We start from the raw sequence: 26,266 nt of genomic DNA, 5'->3' as shown, positions 1-26,266 counted from the left end.
CCTGAAATGAGTTGGGTCTTTTTGGGGGGTGGGGGTGCGCGCCTTATGTTTGTGTGTGCGTGCCTCCTGCCATGGGTTGAATGGGAACAATCCGTGCTGGGATTGCTTGTGTAAACCAAGGACCCTTGCAAGTGTACTGCTTCACGGGGCCTTGCTCAGCGTGCAGGAGAACTTCCTGCTAAACTGGCATGGTTTAAGGTTAATTTATACACATTTCAAATGGAATTTTCTTGCTGAAACGATTTCCTGTTTACTCCTGTGCTGTCCAGCATCATCCGTGCAGTGCAGTGTAAAAATACGTATATGCTTCAACTGAAGCTCCACAATGTAAAATCATGGTGCTAACCCCACTGTATTATAAAATAGGGTATGGAGGTTGCTAAAAAAAATACATGTTCATTAGGTGGGCTTAACTCATAGACCGCTCTCTGAGCTGCCTCCTCCAAGAAGCAAAGAGGGAGGAAAGAGGAGGAGGAGGAGAAGAAGAAGAAATAACAATACCCACTGAAGAAGTAGAAGAAGAACAACAACAAGGAGAAATAACAACAATAATACCCACTAAATAATACCTTTCCGGTGGGAGGAAGCAAAGGAATAGAGCCAAGCCTTGGGATTGTCGTGTTCAGCATCCCCCCTTCTCACAACTTTAATAATTTTATGTGCGGGGGGGGGGGCACACCACACTTTTTCCATTAGAGACAAATAAGGCTGAACATAAAAACGAATATAAAATAAATGGAAGCAATAAAGTGCAGGGAACCTGCATGGTAAAACAACCAATTTTAGATGATATCAATATATCCTTTATTTTATTTTATTTTTTTAAATGAGAAGCTTGAATGGCAAGATTCTACAGTCTCCGGGATGTATTGGATATAGCTTTAGCCTCTAAGGTGGAATAATGGAAAATAAAACAGGCTACGGTTGGGGTTGCAAATGGATTTGTCTTTGCTTTCCTTTCTATACCCACATAAACAAATTGGAAGTACTTGGTATTTTGGCGATATTTTAAAATCTACCTTTCCCTAACAACAATCACTTTTAAAGACAATATTCTTCCTGCCTGCAAAGGATTTTTAATAAAGGTACAGATAAACTTTCGAAAGAAAAGGAAGGAGTCCTCGCTATTATATATTGACAGCTCTTTAAAAAATGTGCTGGGAAAAAAATGCATTTCCAGTTGAATCTTTCACAGAAAAACCTAACATTTCAAATAAAATATTTGCCAGAAAAAAACAACACTTCTGACCGATGTTTACACAGATAATCTGTCAGGTAGATGTTAGATAGATCTCTTCTTAGAGAGGCACTAAACACCCCTAAACACACAGCCGGGGTTTGTGTTTACGTATTCGTGTGAATGGGCATAAATTGTCCATACCTGTGGACGCGCCTGTGTGTTGTTACCTATCCGCAGCGTGTGTTCTGTAGACACAAATAAGGTACACACATTCACAAATTCACACTGAATAGATGCTTCCTGCAAATATCAGGCCCAAATAAAACGACCTATGAGCAAAATGGTCGGTCTATTCTGATTCTGAGATTTGGGTATGGAGTGGCTACCCGCTGCCGTGCCATTGAGTGTTTGCGGGTTTACCTGCAGCTCTGCCCGCCTGTGTAACCATGCATAGCAAGCCCATTGCAGATACTAACGTGCGGTACTATGTTTCCTCCTTAAAAAAATAAAATAAAAACACCAACGAAAACAAATATTGCTGTTTCCTTGGCAAAGTGGATCTTAATCCAACAGACCTTTCCCAAGTAGCAACTGGACCCCGTTCGCCCACCTCTGACGATTTTGCTGCATTGGGGCGCTACTATTGTTTCCGTGGCATGTGCCACTGCGGTAGTGGACGCATCTGGGTGCAGTACTGCGCCTGTGCATCTCTCTTTCCCTGTATTACGTATGTATGGCTGTATCTGTAACACCAGACAGACATATACATACATACATGCATACATGCATACATGAATTTGTGTGAGCGCACGGAGTGGCATATGATTGCATACCTGTCCATCTGTCTGTCTGAAATGCAAACTTACGCTGCATAATTATCCCAAAAACTCAAATCCATTCCATTCTGGTTGAGGGGAGGGGTCAAATCTTACAAATTTGTGGGTGAATTTCCAGAAGGGAAACCGCCTAGATTTCAAAATATCAACCGCTTTAAGGAGAAAACAATAAATAGTTTGAAATAATCGAAGCAGGCTCTTTGCCTTAACAAAGACCATTCGAAACAATATATCGCTGGATTCCTGAGCGGAATGCTCTCTTTAGTAATTAAAAAAATAATAATCCAAGTAAATATATAAATATACACACAAAAACGCACACACAGTACACACACCCTATAGCAAAATAGCAAGGACCTTTGGAGAGTGAAATGCTCTAGCAAATCTTTAGTCTTATAAAAGTAGGTTCTTTTAACCTTTACTAGAACAGGGGTTGTTCGAGATTCCCGTCGGGGAGTGGTGGGGGGGGGGGCGTGCAGAATCTTTGCATATTCTTCTCTTCGGGGTTTTTTTTTTAAAGAAAAGATGGCGGCGGAGAAAAAGACTGCTGTTAAGGCAGTCATGAAGAAATGCAATAAATTCCTTGTTGTTTTATGAAAATTTACAACTTTGTGATAGAACTTTATGAGTGGCTGGGTTCTCCGATTGGCCAGAGCTGGTCATGTGGACTGCTAACCGTGAACATGAACTTTTTATGATTTCCCATGTGGTTATTCTACCATTCTTTTGGCCGCTGTATCTTGGGTCGGATCACCGTCCTCTGTAGGACTCGCGTCTCTTTTAACATTTTTTTTCCTCACTTACATGTGTAAGCTCGATAGGGCTAAAAATAGGAGGAGAAGGCGGATATGCACACACGCACACCCACACACACCCAGCAGTGAGTTTAGATTGCGACTATTATTGATTTTTCCCCCTCCCCCTTCCTTTCCTAATTTTCTGGGCTACATTTCCATGCTGATTTGGGGAGGGGGGGGGAGAGAGAGTGTGTTTCTCCGTCTAGTGATGGAGAGAGAGAGATGGAGAATCTGCACCGGATGGAGGCTTTTTGTCAGACTCCAAAGAGGGAAGTTACTCCATTTTTCTGTGCAAAAAAAAAAAAAAGGACTCGGGCAAAGGAAAAGCTTTCCGAAGTCGCAATGGACGGCTCTCAGGTTGGGACAATATTTGTCAGCTAGCACATAAAAGCAAACACAATTCTATTCTTCCCCCTTCTCCTCCTCCTCCTCCTCCTCCTCTTCCTCCTCCCCTTAACCACAGGATGATGGGCGTCGAAAGGTAAGCGAATCTCTTTTATCTTTTTCTGGAGGATTTGATATCTGTTACATTGAAGGGGGATGTCCACCGAAGAGACCTTTTCTGCTTTGAAAAAGGCTGCAGAAAAAAATATATAAGGTGGAGAGGGGGTGTTTTTTCTGGAAGAAATGTGGCATGAATGGTTCTTTTTCTGTAAGTGACTTATTTTTTGAGAAGTACATGGAATGTTGGAAGGGAGATGGGAAGGACCGGGTGGTGCTAAAAAAAATGAACCTTGCAATATTCGTGGCACCTGGATGTGGTCCCTAAAGAGAATCCCTGCAGCATCCCAAGAAAGCTCGCCTTTTGAGCACTTAAAAAAATATCTAGGTGTCTTTCTCGTGTTTCCCCTTTCCCTTCTTTTCTCCATCGCAACCCCCCCTCCCCGCCCCCAATAACGATCTTGCCAGAGTTGCTCTGTCCTCAAACGAATCCACTCTTTTTGACGAAGTTTTTGTATAGGAACCAGTTGGATCAAACGCTTCTCTCCAGGGTCTTCGGTGAGAAATTATAGACGATATATTTTTTCTTCCAAAGAGCCGTTCTGTTGGGGGGGGGGGGTTAAGGAGAAAAGAGGAGAGAAGAGAAAAGAGGGTAAATTAACGTTGTTAGTTTTTTTTTTTAAAAAAAATCAGAATAATGGAAAACAACATATAGAGCTCGCTCTCTCTTTTGTTTTTAAAGATAGGAATTGCTGAAATGAAAGGAATTGAATATACTAAATGGACTTCGATCCAGCTGAATTGATTGCATGGATTTTTTTTTAAAGTACATGTGTATATAAATAAGTGTGCGTGTGTATGTATGTGAAAATGTCTCTTTGGGTATTTGAAGCATTTCTTTTTTCCATTGTTTGGACACTTGAGAAGTTGTGTCAGGGACAAATGTATTTCTGTAGGCTCCACAGATACTGAAATATTTTTAGACGTCCGAAATGTTTAAAGGGTATTTTCAAATATTTTACGAACAACATGCCAAATCTACTATGAATATTTTGTAGTATGTGTTTTAATGTGTGGGTGTGTTTTTTATGAATAACCAGCATAGTATATACAACCTACGAACTGACTGCTATTTCTTGCGATCTAGAAGTTACATCTTGCTTTTCAAACAGTTTTTTTAAAAAAAGAATGCCTTTCATCTATTAACTTCCTCTTTTTAAAAATGCTATTTCGTGATAAATACATCCGGGTACTGTGAGAATAAGAAAGAAAGCTGAAAACTTGTAGATAATTTTTCTATGGTATCTCATACGTAATTATGGCTGTTCGACATTTATTTGCGGTGCTGTTTTGCTTGCACTCTTTCTACTGCACCCACCTCGTCTACTGAATAAATTGGACCCGCGAATAAATCTTACTCTCCAGGTTAGCTGCAATTTCTACATTTGCCGTGTAAATGTTTAAATTCTTGCTGCTCTAATCCACTGGTAAACTCTGGCTTCCGCAGGTTTTCAGTAGGGTTTGCGCTTGGGAGGGTGGGTGGGTGTGGATTCCAGGTGGATGTGACCCTAAACGTTTTCAGATTAAGTTACTAATAGTTGGATTCTCATCGCTTAAACACCAGCAAGTTGTTTATCTCCGTCCAGCCACCCCCACGTTCCCCCCCCCCCCCCCCCCCCAAAACCCAGAAAGTCAAATTTATTTTCTCCGTATTCTCTGGTTCTCCTCATTCGACGTTGTTTGCTGCCATCTACCGCCCAAGCCAAGAACTCTTCGGTTTCCTTCCCGTACTTTACAATGATTAATTCCCCATGAAAACTAGTTTAACTAGACCAAGGTTTTCATTTTCTGCAGTTAATATATTTTTTGTCATGTAATCATTAAGCACGGCTCGCACAGTCTAGAACTGGAGCTGTAGAAAATGTCCATCCACACATTAATTAAAAAAATAAAGGAAGGAAGAAAGGAAGGAAGGAAGGAAGAAAGAAAGAAAGAAAACGCCCATTTTAAGGAGGAATTGTTTTGGTTTTTAACTCAGGCGAAATACTTCCACGCTGTTAGGATTGATTAAATTGTTATGCCGCGGTGGGATGTGTACTTACGGCTATGTGTGATTTATAATGACTTTTTTTTTTTAAAAAAAGGAAGAAATCGTCTTAGTTTCTTGGGTTTTAAAAATCAAGCGCTTTCCCCAGTGTTTGGGGAAACATGGATATGGTTTTGGTTATTTCTGAGCTCAAATGTTTGTGTCTGGATTTGCTGCTCCTCGTGTGAGCAAATGTCTAGCGGTGTCTACATGAAGGGCTGGGGGGGTGACCAGGGTGAGGTCTAGATGTAAACGGCACATGATAAATCGCCGCAAGTTACAGTGGTTTGAAAAAGAACAATCTCTCTCTCTCTCTCTCTCTCTCTCTCTCTCTCTCTCTCTCTCTCTCTCTCTTTTGACACATTTCCGTTACACGAAAGCAGGAGGCACTGGAGGAATCTCTTACCTCTCCTAAGATCCTCTCTGTAGCTCCCCTACCACATCATTATATAGGGCAGCAATCCTTTTGGACCTTCTCCTGCGCAAGCGGCCTTTCAAAGGAATGGGGCTTCAGCCAGAGAACTTCCTACTGGATTGCAAGCAACTGATTCTTCTTTAAGGATGTGGCTCCGGTTTGTTCTCTCCTTATATTCTCGCCTTTAGAATCCCCCCCTTCCCTTCCCTTCTCTTTGGTCGGAGACATGGAACAAAATGGAGGCCTTCCCCACACAAACACACATCCGTGCAAACTTCCACACAAATGGCCATTTCCCCTTTTTGCTAATTATTAGCTAAACCCTTTGGAGAAAAGAAGGAAGAGTGGTTTCTTCACCTCCCCCCCCCCCTTTTGGGGGTCTTGCATGAGCCCATTAATGAGATTATTAGACCCTGCAGAGGAAGTAAGGTAAATTAAACATAAATGACTGGAAATTAAGTTTCCAATTGTTATGTGCTTGGAAGGAGGGGGAGCATGGATATGTTTGTTCATGTCTTATACCAGCCAACAGTCCAGGGAATCAGGGTTTTTTGGGCCTGGGTTTTTTTTTTTGGGGGGGGGTACCTATATGACAAAGGAAACCCCTGGGAAGACCTTTATGATCCCAAATAAAGTCATAAAGCTATTCAACTCTCTCTCTGTGTGGGTGTGTGGGTGGAAGGGTCAACCTTATTTTATGGTACCAGTATAAGTCTTTTTTCTGCCAATGAGGCCTGCTGGTTTTTCACACTTCTCAAGATTTTTTGTTGTGGTTGTTTAAGGAAGAGGTGTGTGTGTGTGTGTGTGTGTGTGTGTGTGTGTGTGTGTGTGTGTGTGTGTGTGTGTGTGTGTGTGTGTGTGTGTGTGTGTGTGTGTTAAAGAAAGGCAGTATCATTCCCCTCTCGCAGACTTTTCCTGAAGTTTAAATCTCCCCACGAGGAAGTTATCTGGCCCCCTTAGCACAAGAAAGAAAATAAAGTGTTATTTTCCATCCTCCCCATTTAGCTGCCTTCCCACCTTTTCCAATCTTTCCTTCTTCTTTTTTTAAGCAGAACAGGTCGGAGAGGAAGGGGTGGTAGAGACAGCAGAAACCCAGGACACCTTGTCAGCTATAGGTGGTTGTCAATAGGCCCCTTTAATATTAATTTCTCTTCTGCTGTTTGAGTTATGTCCCATAGATGGATTTCCCTGGGCCAATGAAAGGGACGTAGATGTGCTCCATGCAACAAGAGGGTGAGCTTCTTTTTCCTGTTAGCCTTTTCTTGGAGTTGTTTCCAAAGAATAACATTTTGAACTGGAGGCCCAGAATAAAAGGAAAGCAGTTAAGGGACCAAGGGACAGAATTTCAATCTTATTGTGGCACTACTGTCGGTTAATAATAGTAATAATTTTCCTGAAAACAATACTTTAGTGGCATTCTACAGAGAGAAAAACACACCCAAACAGTCGAATGAGTGAGTTTGTTTCAGAAGTCCCCAAGATCCTAAATAAAAATTAGAAATTATCTCAGTTAATTATCCTATTCATCTTATCAATTTCTCTTCAAATATTTGAAAATATTTGCTTGTGGACAATCTCATATAATAATTATAACTATGGACGACTATTCATTAGTAAGAGAATTTCATTTTGTCCTGGTTTCACCCCCCCCCCCAAATATTTTTGAGAAAGAAATAAAAATCGAGATCATCCAAACGGCTTCAACCCCTGAAGTTACTTTCATCATAAATAGGAGTGTAAAAAAAAAGAATCAGTCTATATAAATTTCTCATCATATCTGCCCCAGCATACTCTCATTCACAGATTTTGAAAGAGAGAGAGAGAGAGATTTAGAAGGACACTTCTTAAAAGTAGCATTTCAACGGATAAAGGCAAGGAGCTAATTTACTCACTCGTCTCGTCTCAGTATTAAGCATTGACTCTTACAACGCTTAATCCAGATATTCTCAATTCTGGCGTGCCTGATGCCAAACGCTGAAGAATTGGTCTGTTTTCAGATACCTCAAAGTATTTTCGAGTTCAGTTCACCTTTTCCCCCAACCCTCCCTCCAAATCCTTTTGTTTTCCCACACCAATAAAGCACATCTATTTAAAGTTTTGATGTGGGGGTTGGGGGGGTTGGGAGAGACTTTCAGGAACCGACATAACAGAAGCCAGAAAGCGGGAGGTGAGTGAGCCGGTGTCCCCCCTCCCCAACCCATTTCCTTTGCCTGTTATTTCCTTCCATTTTAAGAATAATGTCCGGGGTAGTGATAAAACGGTGTGGGCTTCCTTGCCATTGGAGAGCAGGCTTATAACGAATGAAACCGCAAGCCCTTGTAGGGAAAATTCGCACGGGTTATTCTATGCGGATCATATAGCCGTGTAAATCCGACCTGGGAGTAATTGTGCATGTGTGGCGAGTCCCAGGAGCGCCTGGAAGAGAGCGGGCGACTGCTACGTGGCTTGGTTTGGGTTCTCCGTTTGTTCTATGATTTCTGCCGATTGCAAATTCGGATAGATTGCAGAGGTATCTCCTGTTTGCATCGTTCAGGCGCGCCTGAGGCCGGTTTGGGACACTTAGAAGTTGGACAGAAGTAAGGCTGCAAAACTCTTTGGGCCGGACCAGGGCGGAAATAGAGAGAGATAGACGGACGGACAGAGAAAGGCACGTTTGAAAAGCCCAGGTTGAAACGCTTTCATTGTCAAAGACGGATTCTCTCCAAGGTCTCTCGTGGTGCGCTTGGTCACAACCCAAACGCGGTGGCTGAGAGGGCTGAAATGAGCCTGGAATTGTCCACCTCGATTGTGTGGATCTGGAGGAAGTGGGGAAGAAAGTGAATTATCGCCTTCCCCTGCCTTTGAGGGACACACTAGAAAGGGGAGGCCGGCAGGCGGACCGTGCGCTCGAACTTCTGCCTTTGGGTGGCGATTCGCCCTGTCCATTCATTTCATCCTGTTTCTAGAGGGGCAGGAAGAGGCGGCATTCCCGGGGAGTTGCTTTTCCTCCTGTGTTCAGTCCATTCCAGGGTTGAAAAAGAGAAACAGCCCCCCCACCCCCCCTTTGAAGGCACCGAGGGGAGAGAGAGACGACTTTTCCTGCCTTGCTCCACAGCGCAATGTGGAGAGTTCGCCTCCTCTCGGCAACACGGGCACCATCTTCCAGATGACCGTTCCTTGCAGCCTGAAACGTTTTTTCCCTCTCTCTCCCGATGCTGTGGGGATCGATACGGAGTATTCTGGGCCGTCAGGCCAACCGGCGCCCTTAACTCTACGTTGTCCAAAAACCTGGCCTTAACCGTAAAAACGCAAGAGGGCACCGTTCTTGGAAGACCCCGTCCGAGCTGAGCCTCCCGTTCCCACCCATTCGTCTTGCAGACTTTAGCACAGGATCCCGGAGAAATGTGGAGCGGAGAATCGCATTAGGCGGGCCTTGTGAACACGCCCGTGCGATTCGTGCACACACACGCCGCCGGGGGCTTTTAGGAACAGGGGGATGGGAAGCTTGGGCCAGGGCAGACGTGTGGCCAAAACGGATTCATCCGTCTGTCCTCAGGAAGGAATGCATTCAAGGAGGTCTTTCCAGGCTGTTTTTTTTTAAGTTGCTTCCCTCTCCTTAAAAACATGTTTTTGAGCAGGACTCCACGCATTCGCACGCACTCAGGAAAGGTCAAGCTCTCCCCGCCGCCTGCAGGGAGAGTTTTCCCCTTCTTCTGCTCGGAACAGATCCCCTGTCAGTCAATACTGCCTTCTCGCTCTCCTTCCTTACACCTCCACCTCTTCCAAAATCCAGTGCAACGAGAGAGAGAGAGAGAGAGAGAGAGAGAGAGAGAGAGAGAGTGCCAACCATGCCTGCCTGGTCTCCCAATCCCCCACCGTGCTCCAAACTTTTCCAGAGGAGAACAAAAAATCTCTGTGTCTCCCCCCCTCTCCCCCCACGTCCACAACCTCAGTTGAGTAGGTCTGATGTCGTTTGTTTTGTTTCTTGCTTTTCATTTGGGGTCTCCCTCTTTTACGCATTTATTTAAAGAAAAACACACAGACGCAACATACCAAAAGCGAACTCCGAACTGTGTTGGCGGATGGACGTTTTCGCAGATAATTTGTATGTGCTTAAGGAGGGGGCGGGAGTGGGGGGGAGGGGATCTATTTGTGTATGTGGGGCGGGGAGGGGGGCGCGCTTTTCTGTTGTTTAAAAGTGATGGTGTTGGTGGCAGAGATGCTTTCGCTGGTTTGTTCTAGGGGGGTCCCCTGTGCAAAGCGAGCCCCCTCTAGGGTGCGATTCCGCCGTCTTCCGCTCCTGCGATTGGTCAGCGCGTGATCAGATGGTTCTCTTTCCTTATGTCCCTGGTTGGCACGCGGCCATCCCCCTTCAGCTAAAACCCAATCTCCCATATACCGCTAATAGCTAAACCGCTTGGACTTTAAAACGCAACAAATCATAAAGACCCCGGGAAAGACCAGCCGCGGTTGCTCCGTTAGTTGGTTGGTTGTTGTCATTGTTGTTGTTATTATTTATTTATTTAATTATTATTATTATTAGCATTATTAGCAGCATTGTTATTTCCAATGAGTTCCTATTTCGTCAACTCTACTTTTCCGGTGAGCCTAGCCGGAGGTCAAGAACCGTTTCTCGGACAACTCCCCTTATACTCCACGGGCTATGCGGACCCTTTAAGACACTACCCCTCCACTTACGGCACTGGGGGTGGCGGAGTCCCGGAGAAGGGTTACCCGGGCGCGCCTTACTACCAGCAAGCCAACGGAGCTTACAGCCGGAGCCCTGCCTGCGATTACGGGACATCTGGTTTTTATAGGGAGAAAGAGACAGCCTGCTCCCTTGCCAGTTTAGAGGACCCTGTTCAGTTCGGCCAGGAGCAAGCCCGGAAGTCAGACTGTTCTCAGAGCAAGCACGTTTTTGGGGACAGCGAGGACCAGAAGTGTTCTACGCCCGTATATCCCTGGATGCAAAGGATGAATTCTTGCAACAGTGAGTTCGATCAGATCTGTCTATCTATCTATCTATCTATCTATCTATCTATCTATCTATCTATCTATCTATCTATCTATCTATCTATCTATCTATCTATCTATCTATCTATCTATCTATCTATCTATCTATCTATCTATCTATCTATCTATCTATCTATCTATCTATCTATCTATCTATCTATCTATCCTTCCACTCCCATTTCTTTCTGAAGGGGACCCTTGCAAACTCAGCTTCCACTCAGAGCAACCAGGGGGAGAAAAAAAGAAAACTTTTTGCAAAGTTTTCCACGACTTCTAGAGCCGGCTTCTCAGAAGGGACGCGCTCCTTTCCCATTAAAAAAAAAAAACATTCTTCCACAGGCTCCTTTTCGCCCCGTTTGTCTGTTTCTTCAGCCAACTTTGTGCCTCTCGAAAGAAGGCGCAGCGATTATTGATTGACCGGCGCTGTCTTGTAAACTCACTGTTGGCTGTCATTCACTCGGAGTGATTTAGAGACGTGGCTGATGTACTTACACACACACACAGGCACACACGCATAGACGAGGCAATCCGCATCACTCGAAAGCCACCCAGGATTGATTTTAATGGATCTGGATTACCCCTTCTCCATTCCCCCCACACGTCTACCCAGATGCTAGTTCGCAGCCCGGGGAAGGCGTCCTACAACCCCAGCAGGGTGAATAATGCCAGAAGGCCTTAAATATTTGAAAGGAGAGAGCTACATTTTTAATGAAACTCACGCATAATGAAATGCCTGTCTGTACAGGAGTTGCGGATAGTTTCTCTTTCGCTGGCTCACTCACTCATTCATCCTGCCCCCTCCCCACTCCTGTAAACTCCAACAGCCCTATTCCCTGTAAAAATAGTTGGGGAGTGGGGTGGGTTTGGGTTAAAATCGAAGAACTGGCAGCTTATCCCTTTCCTTTAAACTCTGCATTCGGACTTCTTGTTTCTGGAATTGGGGGAAAAAAACACCAAACCCAAATGTTGCCCACTGGGTTGGGGGCCGAAAGGGAGGGGAGACCAGATGTCCTTCGCTCCTCTCACGCTGGAATTTATTACAGTTAGCGATAAGAAGTGAGGGGGGCAGCAACAGAAAGAGGGGCTCTTGTTTCCGGTGAGTTTCCCATAACAGAAAAGGGGGAGGGTCAGCGATGGCTGCAAAGAGTGAAGCGGAACTGAAGGTAAAGGCAATTAATATATTCGGACGTCAGTTCTGTTCGGATGGGAATGTAAAACGAGGCAGGGGGAAAGTGAGGAAAGGCGTAGCGATTCTCTCCGGGCAAAGTCCTCCCAACTTTTCGCTCAGAACCTAAAAGGCACAACAGTTTGGAAGCAAAGTCCCCATCGGTCTCCTATGCGCCATTAGACTCCGGTGTCACCTCCATGTTAAAACTCATTTACATGGCATAAGTCCTGTTGGAGGGACTTTAGGGCAGGACTTAGGCAGTTGGATTCGAACCATCTTCACCCGAGAAGTAAATCTCACTGTGTCCAGGGGGGCCTACTCCCGAGTAAACGTGCATCAGGGTGCAGCTTTGGAGTCCCACAGACTCCAGTCAGTGAGGCCTTGCAATCCTAGGCAAGGGGAGGTAGGAAAGCTATTGAGGGATCCCTTCCCATAAACTGCCTATAGAAAAACAACAGAGATAGCAAGCTTTCGAGAAATACAGAACACTTCTTCAGCGAGTCGAGACTCCGTCTAGCAAGGGGTTTTTGCACGGGCAGGATTTAACATCCCCCTTTGAATTGAGAGTTGGAATAAGTTGATGCCTGACCACCTGAGTTCCCTTATTTAGCCCAGGACGATGTTTGGGGCGGACTTGGTCCAGAGCTGCCACCGGAATCAAGCGACAGGGATGTACTTTGCTAACGCCTGGTTTCCAAAGGACACAGAAGGCAGTGGGTATTGGCTCCTTGGGTTTGCAGGTTGGGGAAGCGTTGCAAGGACAGAAGAAAAAGTTGAAGGAGGCCAGCACTTACACACACACACACACACACACACAGGTTGCAAGCCATCTCTTTGACTGCAGTACGTGCTCGATTTCCCATCCACTCCTTCTCTTTCTCCCCCGACCTAGGTTCCTCCTTTGGGCCGAGCGGCAGGCGAGGGCGACAGACCTACACGCGCTACCAGACCCTGGAGCTGGAGAAAGAATTCCACTTCAACCGTTACTTGACCAGGCGTCGCCGGATCGAGATCGCCCACGCGCTTTGCTTGACGGAGCGCCAGATCAAAATCTGGTTCCAGAATCGGAGGATGAAGTGGAAAAAGGAAAACAAACTGCTCAATTCCACTCAGCTGAGCGCCGAGGAGGAAGAGGAGAAGACGACGGAATGAGGCAGAAGAGGAAGGGGAGGGAAAGCGGGGAGGGGGAGGGACGAAGAATGAAGGGAGAAGGAAAAGAAAGAAGAGGAACGCCAACCGTTTCCGTGGGGTCCAAAGGCAGGGAGGAAGGCACACTTTTTGGGGGTAAAATATCCGAGACTTTATGGAGGTGTCTGCCCACCTACCCTTTGCGCAGCCTGGCGCATCTGCCCGTCCTACAAAGCAATCCTAAAGAGGGTTACTCCAGTGTAAGTCTTTTCATTTCAATGGGCTCAGGCTGGAGTAACTGTTCATAGGATTGCACTGCTAACCAAGCTTCTAGTCCGTTTGTTTTTCGGCCCTTGTTATTGGTCCCCTCCCCCCCCCCCAACCAATGGATCTTCCCCTCTTTTAACATTCACTTTCCTCCCTGGGATTCATGCTAACTCTTGTATTTAAATGGAAGTGCTGCAATATATGTATCAGATTTGGGGGTGTCGGTTGTCTTCATTTTGTACAAAAACAAACAAACAAACAACAAACAAACAAAAAAGCCCACAAAAGTGTCACACACGATTTTACTTCTATGTTGCTTTTAAAAAAATAAATAAAATGGACTTGGTTAAGTTAATCAACTCCTCGGTTTTTCACCATGGAAGATATTTTTTTTAAAAAAAATCTACGGAAAAGGGACAGTTGCTACCTGAACCAGGACGGTGAAATCATACCAAGAGGATTTTTTTCCCCCTGTTCATTTGTTGGTTTTATTTTATTACATTTTATTGTACGTGTTGTGTTTGTAGTTTGTGTTAGCTATGAAGATTTAAAAAAATCCTCTAATAAAAAAAGCAAACCGACTTGTTGAGAATAACACTGGCCACGGTCGTATTTTTGGGATGTGTTTTCCTTTCCCCTCCCCCACTTCTGCTGACATATTCAACCTGCAACAATTGTATTCCTGATTTTTAAAGAGAGAGAGAATCCCTGCTAGAAGTTCTTCTCCCAACCTGAACAGACAAGTAGTTCCTTCAGCTCTACAGAAGTTAAGAGGCGAGATAAATCTGATTCTCCTCCAGTTAAGCCTAACCTTAAATGAAAGACCTTTTCACCAGAAGTATCTCAAGGAGTGACATTTAACTTTAATAGGGATCTCTTTTTTTTATTGTTGCAGCACAAAAGAGTTATGAAGGGGAGGGGGGAGCCCCACATCTGTAATAAATCAAAAGAAACAGGCAAAACGACGTGCCCCCTCACCGCCATACATCTGCTAAAAGATATCAAACATTTGTTTAGCCTATTTCAAACACTTGACTCCCCTTCCTCTGATTTCCTTCTCCCTCAACCCCCACCCACAATTAATTTAAAAAGTGAGCCACTACCTATACATCCTTTCAGAGTAGGAAACTGAAAGGTTATTCCAGCAAGGAAAAAAATGGACAGTTTAAAAAGAGCTAGACTCTTTACTCTTTTAAATAGAAATTTTAAAATGTACAACCATTCAAATCTTTCTCTCCCACTCCTCTCTCTCTTTTCCTTCCTTCCTTCCTTCCTTCCTTCCTTCCTTCCTTCCTTCCTTCCTTCCTTCCTTCCTTCCTTCCTTCCTTCCTTCCTTCCTTCCTTCCTTCCTTCCTTCCTTCCTTCCTTCCTTCCTTCCTTCCTTCCTTCCTTCCTTCCTTCCTTCCTTCCTTCCTTCCTTCCTTCCTTCCCCACAGTGATCTCTTTCTCTTCCTCTGCTTTTCATGTCTGGATGTCTGGACAAAGAACATTTTCCAGAGGACTCTTCTAACAATGACAATATCATTTTCAGCCTGCTTCAAAATGATAGAACTTGGTGGCAGTTGTCCTTGTGTGCTCCTCTGTGGGGGTCAGCTGCCTGCAAGTAATTCTGACCTACTATTTCAACCCAAATTCCCTTAAATGTGTTTTTAATGGCAGTAGAATAGGTGGGATCTTGAAGGAATGAGTTGGTCTTTGGCTTGAACTGGCCCAAGTACACAGGTAGCAATGTATCCCGCTCTCTTCTACTTCAGGGACAGTCACTTTTAAAATCAGTTGTTGCTTTTATTTTCATTATGCCTAATTATTATAGCTATACCAGGTTCAATATGGACTCGTAACATTTCCAATGAGTTGCATACAGGATTTTGGAAATTCTTGAACTATTTTGTGAGAAGACGAGGTGGGGGTGGGAGCTACATCTCAAATGCAGAACTGCAAAGGGTTTGAATCAACATGTCCCCATTTTTTCAAGGAACCGCTGCTTACCCAAGGTTTATTTGCATGAAGGAGGGATACACCTTTCCTTGCACCAATCATCCCAAAAGAAAATTGCCCACACTCAATTTCTCCCATTGCGAGTGAATCTACCCAGCGTTGAGTTTTTAAGGGGATTTATTCTTTACTTTCTGATGTGTACACAATAAAGGTGCTGTAATATAGTAATAATAATAGTAGTAATAATAGTAATGGCTTATGCTGTTTTTGAAAGTTACGTTGTCTTCAGTGAGACAGCAGGAAAGAATGAGGGAAGAAGGGAAGGGAAAGGAAAGGAAGGGAAGGAAAAGGGAAGGAACGGAAACGAAAGGGAAGAGAATGGAAAAAGGAAAGGGAAAGGAAAGCACTGGCAAACCAGTTTTCATCAGCATTGAGTCTCTCTCCTATGGCACCTTTTCAAATACCAACCCTGTCAGGGGGTTCGGAATTATAATTTATTATCACGAGTACTAGTAGTAACAATATCAGTGTCCTATTACTAGCAGTGCTAGTAGTTATAATAACAATATTATAATCCTCAGAAGGGCATGAATATTGAAGCAAGCTTGATGCTGAATGTGAGAGACATGTCCTCGTCAGAAAGGAACGGAAAGAGAGGAAAACAGAGAGGGACAAAGACTCTGAAACGGTACTTTTTAAAGAAGGAAAGTTTTATTTCAATAAAACAGAGAACACAGACGGAGACCGCTTGAATATTTTTTTAACAGGGTGGGGGAGCTAACCTCCATGCCTGCTAAGTCCCGCTTTGCCCAGTAGGTGGCGCGCTCCGCCAACAAGGAGTAATCTTCGGGCTTTCTGCTTCCTCCCCCCTTTCCCTCCCCCCCTTGGAAGCCGCGCATTGACATGGGCCTAACGATTCTCGGATCGTCATTATTTGTAACCATAGAGCATGAATTGCCTCTTGAGGTCATCAGTGAGAATTTACGACTGGTCAACAAAAGCACGTGATTCCCAAACGCACCCCCCACCCCACCCCCATATTTGGCCGCATACATAGCAAAAACGAAGTACAGTGCATCGCTATAATTCATTAATACATCATAAATCCTCAAGCACAGGGGTTATAACGACCCCGAGCCCCACAAATCAAGCCCCTCCAAAAAATCTCCCAACCCCAAATGAGTTCTTACTTTGTAAACTCCTTCTCAGGACGCTATCCTAATGCCCCCGACTATCAGCTGCTAAATTATGGGACCGGCAGCTCCATGAACGGATCGTACAGGGATCCAGGCACCATGCACGCCGGCTCTTACGGCGGCTACAACTACAATGGGATGGATCTGAGCGTCAGCCGGTCGACCGCCTCCTCCTCCGCCGGCCACTTTGCGGCGGTCGGGGAGAGCTCGCGCGCCTTCCCGAGCCAAGCGCCGCCGGAGAGCCGGTTCCGGCAGGCGTCCAGCTGCTCCCTCGCCTCGCCCGACTCCCTCCCGTGCTCCGGCACCAAGAACAACGGCGGCGGCGGCGCGGGCAACGGGGACAGCCATGCCACCAAAGCCGACTCGTCTTCCCCCGCCGAGCAGCCGCCCTCCGCCGGCCCAGCCCCTGCCGCCGCCGCCGCCGCCGGCTTCACCGAGCTCGACGAGGCCGGCGCGTCGTCGGGAACCGAGGAGACCAGCTCGCAGGCCGGCGGCAACGCGGCCAGGGCTCCGGCGGACCCCCTGGGCGCGCCCACGCCGACCACCGAGGGACCCAGCCCGCAGATCTTCCCCTGGATGCGGAAACTTCACATTAGCCACGGTACAATTCGCGCCTCCTGCGCCTTCTCCTTCTCCTTCTCCCTCTTCCGATTTCTTTTAAACAAAATTAGTATTATTAATTTGGGAGTTGCATGTCTGGGTGGAGGGGGGTGGCTGTGGTCGCAGGTCTGGAGAGGCAGGGGCGAGCGGGGCAGATTGGGGAGGGGGGAGGGGAAAGGGGGGGGAGAGAGTAGACAATCGCCGGCCAGAGCTTTTCTCCAGAGCTCTCGGCGGCGGCGGCCCTTCCGGTTTTCCATCAGTGTCGTGGAAGGATTTTGATAGAAAATATTTGGCTCAGAAAGAAATCCAGACTCGAGGGTTTTCCCCCCCTCCAAAAAAATCCTTCCGCTTAAAAAATAGAGATAAGGTGGAGTGGAGAGATAGGAGGTAGTAGTAGTAATAATAGTAACAGTGACCATGGTAGTAATGGTGGCAGTAGTAATAATAGTAATAGCAGGAGCAGGAGCAGCAGCAGTAATGATAATAGTGATAGTAATTATAATAATGATAGTAACAGTAGTAGTAGTAGTAGTAGTAGTAATAATAATTAATAATAATAATAAATAATAATAATAAAGCATTTTCCCAATAACAGGAGTTCGTGGAGAAAAGACAGGGGAGGGCTTATTATTTTTATTACTTAAATATATATGCATTATTATTTTACACAGTCCTCTATCCCCCCCCCCCTCCCATGCCACATATATTTGAGTGGCTTTGGGGGCCAGTGTGGAGATCCTGGCAAACTCTGTTCGTTTCCCCTCCCCCACCCAGAAATGAAAGGCATTTCAAAGCAGGGTTTTGAGTTGCCGAGTTTGAAAGGGGGGGGGGGGTGAATCGGGAACCGGCTTAACACTCCGGTGCGAAGCCCGCGGAGGAGACAGCGAGCCCCACAGATTTCTCTGGGACTGTGCTGCTCCCAGAGCGAAGTGGCAGCGATCAAGGGGTGGGGGAGAGGCTGTTGCAGGATATGGGAAGGCGCAGGCGAGCAGGGACATGTTGACCATCTCTCGCCTGCCTGTCTTGTCTGCCTGTCCCTCTGCCTGGACCCCACCGACATCCATAAATGTACAGACTAGAGTTTTCAGCCTCATGCTGCCATCTTGCGTTCTCTTACTTGGGAGTAAGCACCCTGGAAGGGAGTGGGGCTTACTTCCGAGTAAAACCTGCCTAGGCTCCGGCTGCTGAGAGAAACTTGTTTGGGATCTGAGGGGAAACCATGCCAAAAGGGTGGGGGGAGAGATAAGAAGGAAACAGACAGACCCAGGCTAGCCATAAAATCCAGTGAAATTAAAGGTTGGAACTCGGGCAGGAAGGGAAAGGGAGAACGCGAAAGTTTCCACGTGTTCTGCGTCGGGGTGGGGGGATGGATTGTGCCAGGAGCCTGCCCCAGCGTCCCTGAGGCGAGCGGGAAGGGTTCGGTTCCTCTAACTGCCACGAAAGCCGTCTGAGAACCCAACAGCACCCAAAAATGTTATTCCCTATATTATCATTCAGATATGACGGGACCGGATGGGAAACGCGCCCGGACGGCGTACACTCGCTACCAGACCCTGGAACTGGAGAAGGAGTTTCATTTTAACCGCTACCTCACCCGCCGGAGGCGAATAGAGATCGCCCACGCCTTGTGTCTCTCCGAAAGACAGATAAAAATCTGGTTCCAAAACAGGCGGATGAAGTGGAAGAAAGATAACAAACTCAAAAGTATGAGTTTAGCGTCTGGTGGGAGCGCCTTTCAGCCATAAATTATATCAAGGAGGGCACAAGAAGGCATGAGGAGGGGGGGCGTGGGGGGGGGCGGCGGAAGAGGGGTAGCAAAAGCGAGCAAAGTTTAAAACAAAAGCAAGCAAACAGCCAGTCGTGTTTTTTTTCCTCCCTAAAGTTCCAAGTACTACAAAGTGAAGCACTTTTCCATCCGGCTGGTTTGTTTTGTTTGGGATGTTTTGAAAGAAACACCTTTCGGGGTACTAACATTCCAGGACCGTGTCCTTTGCTGCGATTTTCCCCCTCCCCTTTAAATTAAAAGAATAATAATAATAATAAAGTTATTTCCAGAGGCTTCTTTAAGGATCTAAGTGTTCTAAATGTTTGTGTCCGTGCTATAATTGATGCTTTCTGGAAAAAGCTGGCATGTTTTTTTTAATTTTTTTAAATGTGTGCTCTTTAAATGTTATAACTTATTTATAATGTACTGAGAAAATGGACAGGGGGGTTCTTTTCTAAAATGTCCTGCTTTTAGGGAGGGTCCTACCTCTTTTCCTTTTTTTCTCAAGTCAGGACAACCTGTCCTTCAATACGAGGGGTGGAATTTAAAAACAGAAAAGCCAAGCCACAACCACGTTTTTAAAAATTACACTATATCTATATCTATAAGCTCATGTATCTTTCTGTCTTTGAAAATGTCAAGTCTGTGATTCGGTCCGTATTCTGGCCTGCTTTGGGTCTCAGCCCAGTCCTGAGATCTTTTTGTTTGTTTGTTTCTTTGAATGTGGGTGAAGTTCACTTTCGAAAGGGTATACGATTGGACCAACCCTAGTATGTTGAAAAAATGTTTGTAAATACTAGACATATTTCTGCAGTGACTTAATAGGAAGTTTTAGTGGGCAGGGTGAATTCCGTGTTCTGTGTATCTGAAATGGCATTTGTCAAGTCTAGCTGCCTGTTCTCATCTTTGCAAAGAAGCTTTTCGTATGCATTGTAGCCTTAACTTGAAGTCAAATAAACGTTACTCCTGGCCAGAAGGGTAAAAAAAAAACAACCCTCACACTTTCTTTTGTGTTTTCTGTATGCTACTCGCTGCTAGAAAATCGCGACACCGAAGTCACACCCGATCCCACGCTCTTCCAAACCTCCGAAAGTCCAGCCTTCATGTGGCCCAAACCAGGTTCGCCAGAGATTTTTCCTTAACCTTACAATCCCAGGATACAAGATCTCACTTTAGACGGCGTAGCTGTTCCTCAGGAAAACACAAACCAGAGAAAAAGCAAACAAGCCCCTTCTTCTGTTCCCAAACTTCGCTTCCTTCCTTTGCACCCCGCCCCTGACCCGTGTTTACTCGACAATCCGTCCCCATTTGTTTCAATGGGCCCTTACTTCCAAGTCCCCGCTGCAACCTTGAAAAAGCCATAAACGAAGCCATTTGGAGGGTAGCAGGAGTTTATCTTAACATGGAACAAAAAAAAGGCTCCTGGATTTGCCCAGCTAAGTATCAAAAGCGTATACAGTAGAATATATATGTAGGTTCACACATACACATAAACTGCCTTCAATACAGATAATCTAACAAGGCGCATATATGTTTAGCTGTTTCTTTTAAACCCCCTTGCCTTACCGAAAATGAAAATTAGAACTGTGGTAACTTTAGGGTTTGTTTTCAGCACAGATACTTTTAAAGGCAATTTTTGCACCACGACTCCTGGTTTTCCTAAGCAGGTTTTCATTATTCCTCCGTCCCCCCCCCCCAACGCAAAGCGCCCCTGTCCTCCACAGCGATCCCTTCAGAGCCCTCTGTCTGATAGCAAGTAAAATTAGTCTGATAAAACTTACCCCAAACTCTTTAGTTACTTCTTAAATGGTTGGGAGAGGAACGGGACGCGGGGCTGTCATTCCCCAAAACAACTCATTTCCTTGCCTTCCCTCGGATACACACCCAGACACACTCACTCCCATATATTTTATCCATACCAAAAGTAAGTAAGTATACCAAAAGTAGCTGTGACATTAAGATGTCAAATGGATAGGGTTTTATCTAGAAGTTAGATCGTAAAAATCGCCGAGACCTCAGCCAGATACCCCTCACTGGCTCTCAAAAGTCACGTGAGGTCCATAAAGTTAGTTTTATGGTTTTGGGGAGTTGACAATGTACAATATATTTCACATTCTCTAGAATGTTAAGTGACATTTTAACGGCCTGCTTTGGCTTGGAAGGGGGCAGAGAGGGGAGAGCTCCCTTGCAGGCGAGATAAAGGCTGCTTCATAGCCGGAATAGGAAGCATTGAAGGTGCAGGGTTTGCTCCAAAGAGGACTTAGAAGCGGCTAACCTTAAATAAAGTAAGTTTCCCCCCCTTGAAATGACTTTTAAAGGGCTAGATTGCTATAGAAGGGGCGGGGGAGGGGAGGGGGAGGGGGAGAGGGGTGAAGGGGGGGGAATCGAGTCTCAAACTGTCTTCTGTAATGAAACGGAGATCAAAATAACCCAGGCCCCAGATCTACCCTGCAGTGACCCACCTGATTTTCTTTTTTTTAAATTAAAGTGTACATTGGGCAACATCATTCCATCGAGATGAATGGGGACACCACTGCAGCAGAATGTTACAGTTTCTTTTTTATTTTGGCTCGGGTGGGGGCGTGGATGCCAACCGATGTACCTTGGACGGTTTGGGAGGGTGGTCTGGCCTCTCTGGGGTCTGGTGAAGGGAAGGAACTGGATCGCTTCGGAGTCAGTGGGACTGATTTCCTGTCTGTGGGTTGGGAATGCATGCATTATAAGCAAAAGACAGCTTCGCAAGACCCTCCTGAGGTTTTTTAATGGGGGGTCAGTTACCTGAATGGATTCTGCGCATTGTCGTGTCCTCTAAATCCTCGCCTGGATGCCGCGGGCCTACCGACCCCCACCCCCAATTTTCCTTCTATAAACTTCCATATGGTACCGTCTTTCCCCGTGTTTAATTCACTTGTTGCTATTTTCCCCCTGACACAATCCCTCGGGTAAGAGAGTTCCCTTACAAAGCTTCGCTGAGCACAAGCTCCGCAGCTAGGTCACTCGCTGTGGTTTTTTGCCGCACTCGCTGTGTCATTCACTGGTACCTTGCACGATCCTCTTCCAGGTGTATTTGCTCGGATGTAAATATCAGTTAAGTTCAATGGGGCTTACGCCCAAGGAAGCGTGCACAAGGTTGCAGCCTGAATATACCCCAAACCAAACAGATTGGGGCATGCTGAGGGAGAAAACTATCTGTTTAGGGGACCTTATCTGAGTGACAGTGTGGGGTGGTCTCTTGGAGAAGGAAATTGGGTGAAAATGGTCAATTGTCTCATACCACACACACACACACACACACACACACGAAGTATATTCGACATGAAATAGAGGAACGCTCATGATAGAGGTAGCAGGCATAACTTCAGAATGGCACCTCATGATTTATAGCATTTTAAGAATTCCTTCAAACATCCAACTGCAGACCTACATTTATTTATTTCTGTCCTTTAAGGATGTGATTCAAAACAAACTGGTATTGTCAGCTAAATGAAATGTTACTCCACCAAAAATATGAATGTTCTTTCTTTCTTTCTTTCTTTCTTTCTTTCTTTCTTTCTTTCTTTCTTTCTTTCTTTCTTTCTTTCTTTCTTTCTTTCTTTCTTTCTTTCTTTCTTTCTTTCTTTCTTTCTTTCTTTCTTTCTCCCCCCCCCCCAAATGGGTTTAGTGGGAACTTGCTTGCATTCACAAGTAAGGAAATGTACAAATCTCAGATAATGCATAAAGCCAGATAGGCATTTTCATCAGATTACAAGCGACCCAATGCCAATACTGTGAAATCCTATGCGTGCTGATTTCAGGGAAAGTGCTAGTGGATTCACCCTGCCCCCATCCCTACAAATTCTTGTTAGGATCCCAATCACTGGGAAAGAAAGACCTAGTAAATCACAGGCTCTGCCAGTCCTTCCATTTCTGCAAGTTGACTGGGCTTTCAAAAACGGATTTTCAAGGGGCTGCACCATCAAAAATGAGTGGGTGGGTTAGACTCATTGTCTACTTTGAAATGTAGAATTATGTGCTGAACATGCCTACCAGTGAACACTGGCGGAAGGTGCCCTAACAACATGATGAGAAAAGACACTCCAGAAACCAAAGCCTGGCTGCTCTTGGCCAACAGAAAATGCCCTAGATCAGCTCCATAGGAATGGATGGGGGCTACCGAAGAGCTATATCTCATTTCGGAGATGCTTACTCGGGAGAACTTTGTAATGCATTGAAACTTGGTGAGGTTGGACTGGGTGTGTGTGTGTAGGGGGTGGAGAGGGTGTCTCATTCTGAAGCTTTAATCTCCCCTCCTCCCCTTCCGTCTTTAAACTAGGAATTTCAGGAGGGATTCACATTTGGGAGACACATGTCTGCTGCAGAAAGCATAAATGGTACTTTGTTTCTGCAGTTGCTGTTCCTTTCTTCCCGCCTTCCTATTTAATTCAGACCCTACTTGGTAATATAGACTGGAGCGTTAATACACTTTTCCTTGTGATCCCTAACTGGAGCTTGTAATAGTGGTGGTTTGAATGGGGAAGGACTTTAATGCTTCATCATGAATAACTGTCCCTTTATGGGTTAGTGTTGGCATAGGGATTAGTGATGGACCCAGGTTCGAATCCTCACTCTGGCATGGAAACTCACTGGGGAACCCTGGGCCGCTCACATGCTCTCAGCCTTGCCTACCCCACAGGGCTGTTGGGAGGATAAAATGGAGGAGACCAGCCCCGCCTCCTATTTAAAACACTTCCTTCAAATCAACATAAAAGTTCTTCCTTCACATTAATTTAGAGAGCATTACAGATTTTTTTTTCCAAAGTAGATGGGGCATCAGGGATCTACCATTATGTTGGTAGAAGCTGAACTCTGACTGAATTGGACCCTCAAACTGGAAGGAAATATCGGGGCCAACCACACTGCAGGTTACTTTTCAACTCAGATCTCTGCAGAACGACACACGTGTTCTATTTGCTGGGTTTCCCATTGGCAGGCCATGTGCCCATCATCGTGTGGTGGCATCTCTCTGCGAAATGCTGCTGTGCTGGTCAGATGGGTTCCCTGCCTCCAAAAGAGCATAACTGTACATATGATACCCCCAGCCCCAATTAATACACAATAATTAGAATAATTGAAAGACACCCAAATATTGGGGAAAAGTTGGGATTACATGCGCGGAGGCATGAGAAGGAGAGAGCTGTGATTTGCAAGGAGAAAGAGAATTCTTCATTATCCGGTCCAGTCTACCCACCCCATAGCCCCCTGTTGCCCACCTCTCCCCATTCCTTTCTTTGAATCTCTCCACCAATGTGTTTGTCATTTTTCTGTCCGGTTAGGGATATCAATTCACCTGCCTACGCTGTTGCTTGCAGACTAGTATTGACATATTTCCCTATCAGGTTCCTTGTCAGGATGATACCTACCGTATATCTAAGCCTCATCTTATACCCCAAACCAAGCGTTTCATTAAAGTGCGGATAACCCTTTTGTTGAGTTGGTTCCATTCCGTCCCATGCCATTTCTCCCTGTAGGGGAGTTCTTCCATTTTCTTGCTTCCAAGGCAGCAAGGAGAGATCGTAGCTACACAGAGATGTGGCCAGTGACTTCTTTGTGGGACAATGAGGTGTCCGAAACTGGTTAGCTCTTCTTACCCCAAGCCTGACCACAAGGATTTTTTTAGGGCAATCAAGAAACAGGAGTCAAAATAGCATCTGCTTTCTGTAGGATTGTGTTTCCTTTCTTATAACAGCCCTGTTCTTATCCTTAAAAAGATTTCTTCACAATCCCTTGGGAAAATTACTGTACGTGACCTGGATGGTGGGCCTGGATTCCTCAGCTGGGGAGGGGGGTAGGATGGAGATCCCCCTTTCTTATCTTTTGCTGCAAAAGAAACCTTAACGGAAGAGTAAAATGCCATTCGGGAAACATGGATAAAGATTCCTACAGAACATTCCTTTCCTTTCTCTTGTCCTTATTACAGCCCCTCCTGAATTCTGGTTGTATACAGTGTAAACAGGAAACAGAAACACTGATCTCATATACTGGACCTTGTTCTTTGATCTGTAAGGGCACTTTCGCACATGCAGAATAATGCACTTTCAATCCACTTTTAGTGCACTTTGCAGCTGGATTATACTGTGCAAAATAGCAAAATCCACTTGCAAACAATTGCAAAAGTGCATTGAAAGTGCATTATTCTGCATGCCCAAAAGTGCCCATAGACTCCACTTGTTCCTTTGTACAGCAGGTTTGAATGCTTCTTCCTCACTGAGGGATTCAAAATGCTTACCCTCCTTTCTTATGAAGGGCTCTTTAGCCTATAATTCCCTTTTCATGGCATCAGAAAATGGAAGAACTCCTGTTTCTTGTAGGTTGGGGTGGGGTGTCCCATTAAAATCTAAAAGGTGATCACAAGTCCTACCCTTCGAAAATCCAAGGTTTTCGGTAAAATAGGTTACATTCACCATATGGGATAGAGTTTCTAGGTACCCTGCTTTTAGCATAATAATTGCAATCCATAATGGCGGCTGTCTTTTAATTATAAGTAATTAAATTGTGCACACAAACACACATCATCACACATTTCTTCCCCACCCCAGACAGAGACCAGCCAAAAACTAAAAAGGGCTGGTATATGCATGATATCTCAAACTCCTCCAATTAATCTTTCCAGTCTATCTTCACAAATTGGGAGTGGGAGGTGTTGGGAGGGGGGGGGGGGAGACAATCTGCTCCAGACCAGCCAATATACACCTCTCTTAAGTAGTCAGGCGACAATAGTTGACTTTTTGACCACAAAAGGTCATATCCAATGTTCTTTGAAGTCAATGGATAAACTCCCCTTGAACTCACTTGTCCTCCTGATAACCAGACCGGTCTATTCATTGCAAGCGCATGGGTGTGTATAAACCATTGTACGAATGCCCCTTTCACACACACCAACACACACATACTCGCGCGCACACACGCATCCTGATATCCATCTTCTCCCCATGCGTGAATATTATTTCCTTCGTTATAGATATAGAAGCAGATCTGTTGGTGTGCTACAACTGTTTATTTTTTTTAAAATGTGATTATTTGATGAGTGACTAGTTGGTACTCAATTGCCTGACGGGGCTGACTTTGAAACCATTGTAATGGGTTTGCAAAAATTAGACCTCAGTTAGAGGGTTTGAGGATTTCAAGGGTGTCCTAAAGACTAACAGCATTTATGAGCTTTCCTAAGTTTGTTTCTTGAGATACCAAAGCCAGACAGAAAGATAGGCAGGTAGACATACAGGTTTTAGGTTTGAGATAATATATTGGGTTTTTTAAACTGCGAGGGTTTTTAAAACTATATTCTTGGAGATAGCCTGTAGGATTTATGCAGGATATATTGGCATTATGAGGGTTTTTAAAAATCTATATTCTTGGATATAGCCTGTAGGATTTATGCAGGATATATTGACATTGTGAGGGGTTTTTTTACATCTATATTC

The 26,266-nt window shown here is 45.1% G+C and overlaps 3 protein-coding genes and 1 long non-coding RNA gene across 6 annotated transcripts in view; 3 read left to right on the top strand and 1 right to left on the bottom strand.

Annotated features, from left to right (window-relative positions):
• Positions 1-785: 785 nt before the first annotated feature.
• LOC125444568 lies at positions 786-20,757 on the bottom strand. The gene is made up of 2 exons (XR_007246227.1): positions 20,591-20,757; positions 786-3,856 (listed from the first exon to the last, which is right to left on the bottom strand). It is a non-coding gene; the product is annotated as an uncharacterized LOC125444568 (long non-coding RNA).
• HOXB3 (homeobox B3) overlaps positions 2,752-26,266 on the top strand; it is an 87,242-nt gene continuing 63,727 nt past the window's right edge. For 2 of the 3 annotated variants that reach the window (XM_048517050.1, XM_048517044.1), the window contains exon 1: positions 2,752-3,294. The gene's annotated coding sequence lies outside the window, so the exon portion shown is untranslated. Of the gene's footprint in view, positions 3,295-20,644; positions 21,095-26,266 lie in introns of those variants that run through there. The other variant, XM_048517045.1, reaches the window with a different exon arrangement.
• On the top strand, positions 9,881-13,905 carry HOXB6 (homeobox B6). The gene is made up of 2 exons (XM_048517054.1): positions 9,881-10,724; positions 12,808-13,905. The coding sequence occupies exons 1-2, from the start codon at positions 10,304-10,306 to the stop codon at positions 13,065-13,067; spliced, it is 681 nt and encodes a 226-aa protein (XP_048373011.1). The 5' UTR covers positions 9,881-10,303; the 3' UTR covers positions 13,068-13,905.
• Positions 16,195-19,870, top strand: HOXB5 (homeobox B5). The gene is made up of 2 exons (XM_048517052.1): positions 16,195-17,045; positions 18,542-19,870. The coding sequence occupies exons 1-2, from the start codon at positions 16,427-16,429 to the stop codon at positions 18,787-18,789; spliced, it is 867 nt and encodes a 288-aa protein (XP_048373009.1). The 5' UTR covers positions 16,195-16,426; the 3' UTR covers positions 18,790-19,870.

The sequence above is a fragment of the Sphaerodactylus townsendi genome, linkage group LG15 (genome assembly GCF_021028975.2).
Source record: "Sphaerodactylus townsendi isolate TG3544 linkage group LG15, MPM_Stown_v2.3, whole genome shotgun sequence".
Classification (NCBI taxonomy): Eukaryota; Metazoa; Chordata; class Lepidosauria; order Squamata; family Sphaerodactylidae; genus Sphaerodactylus; species Sphaerodactylus townsendi.
Note: the sequence above shows the minus strand (reverse complement) of the source record. Positions and strands in the feature narration are given on the sequence as shown.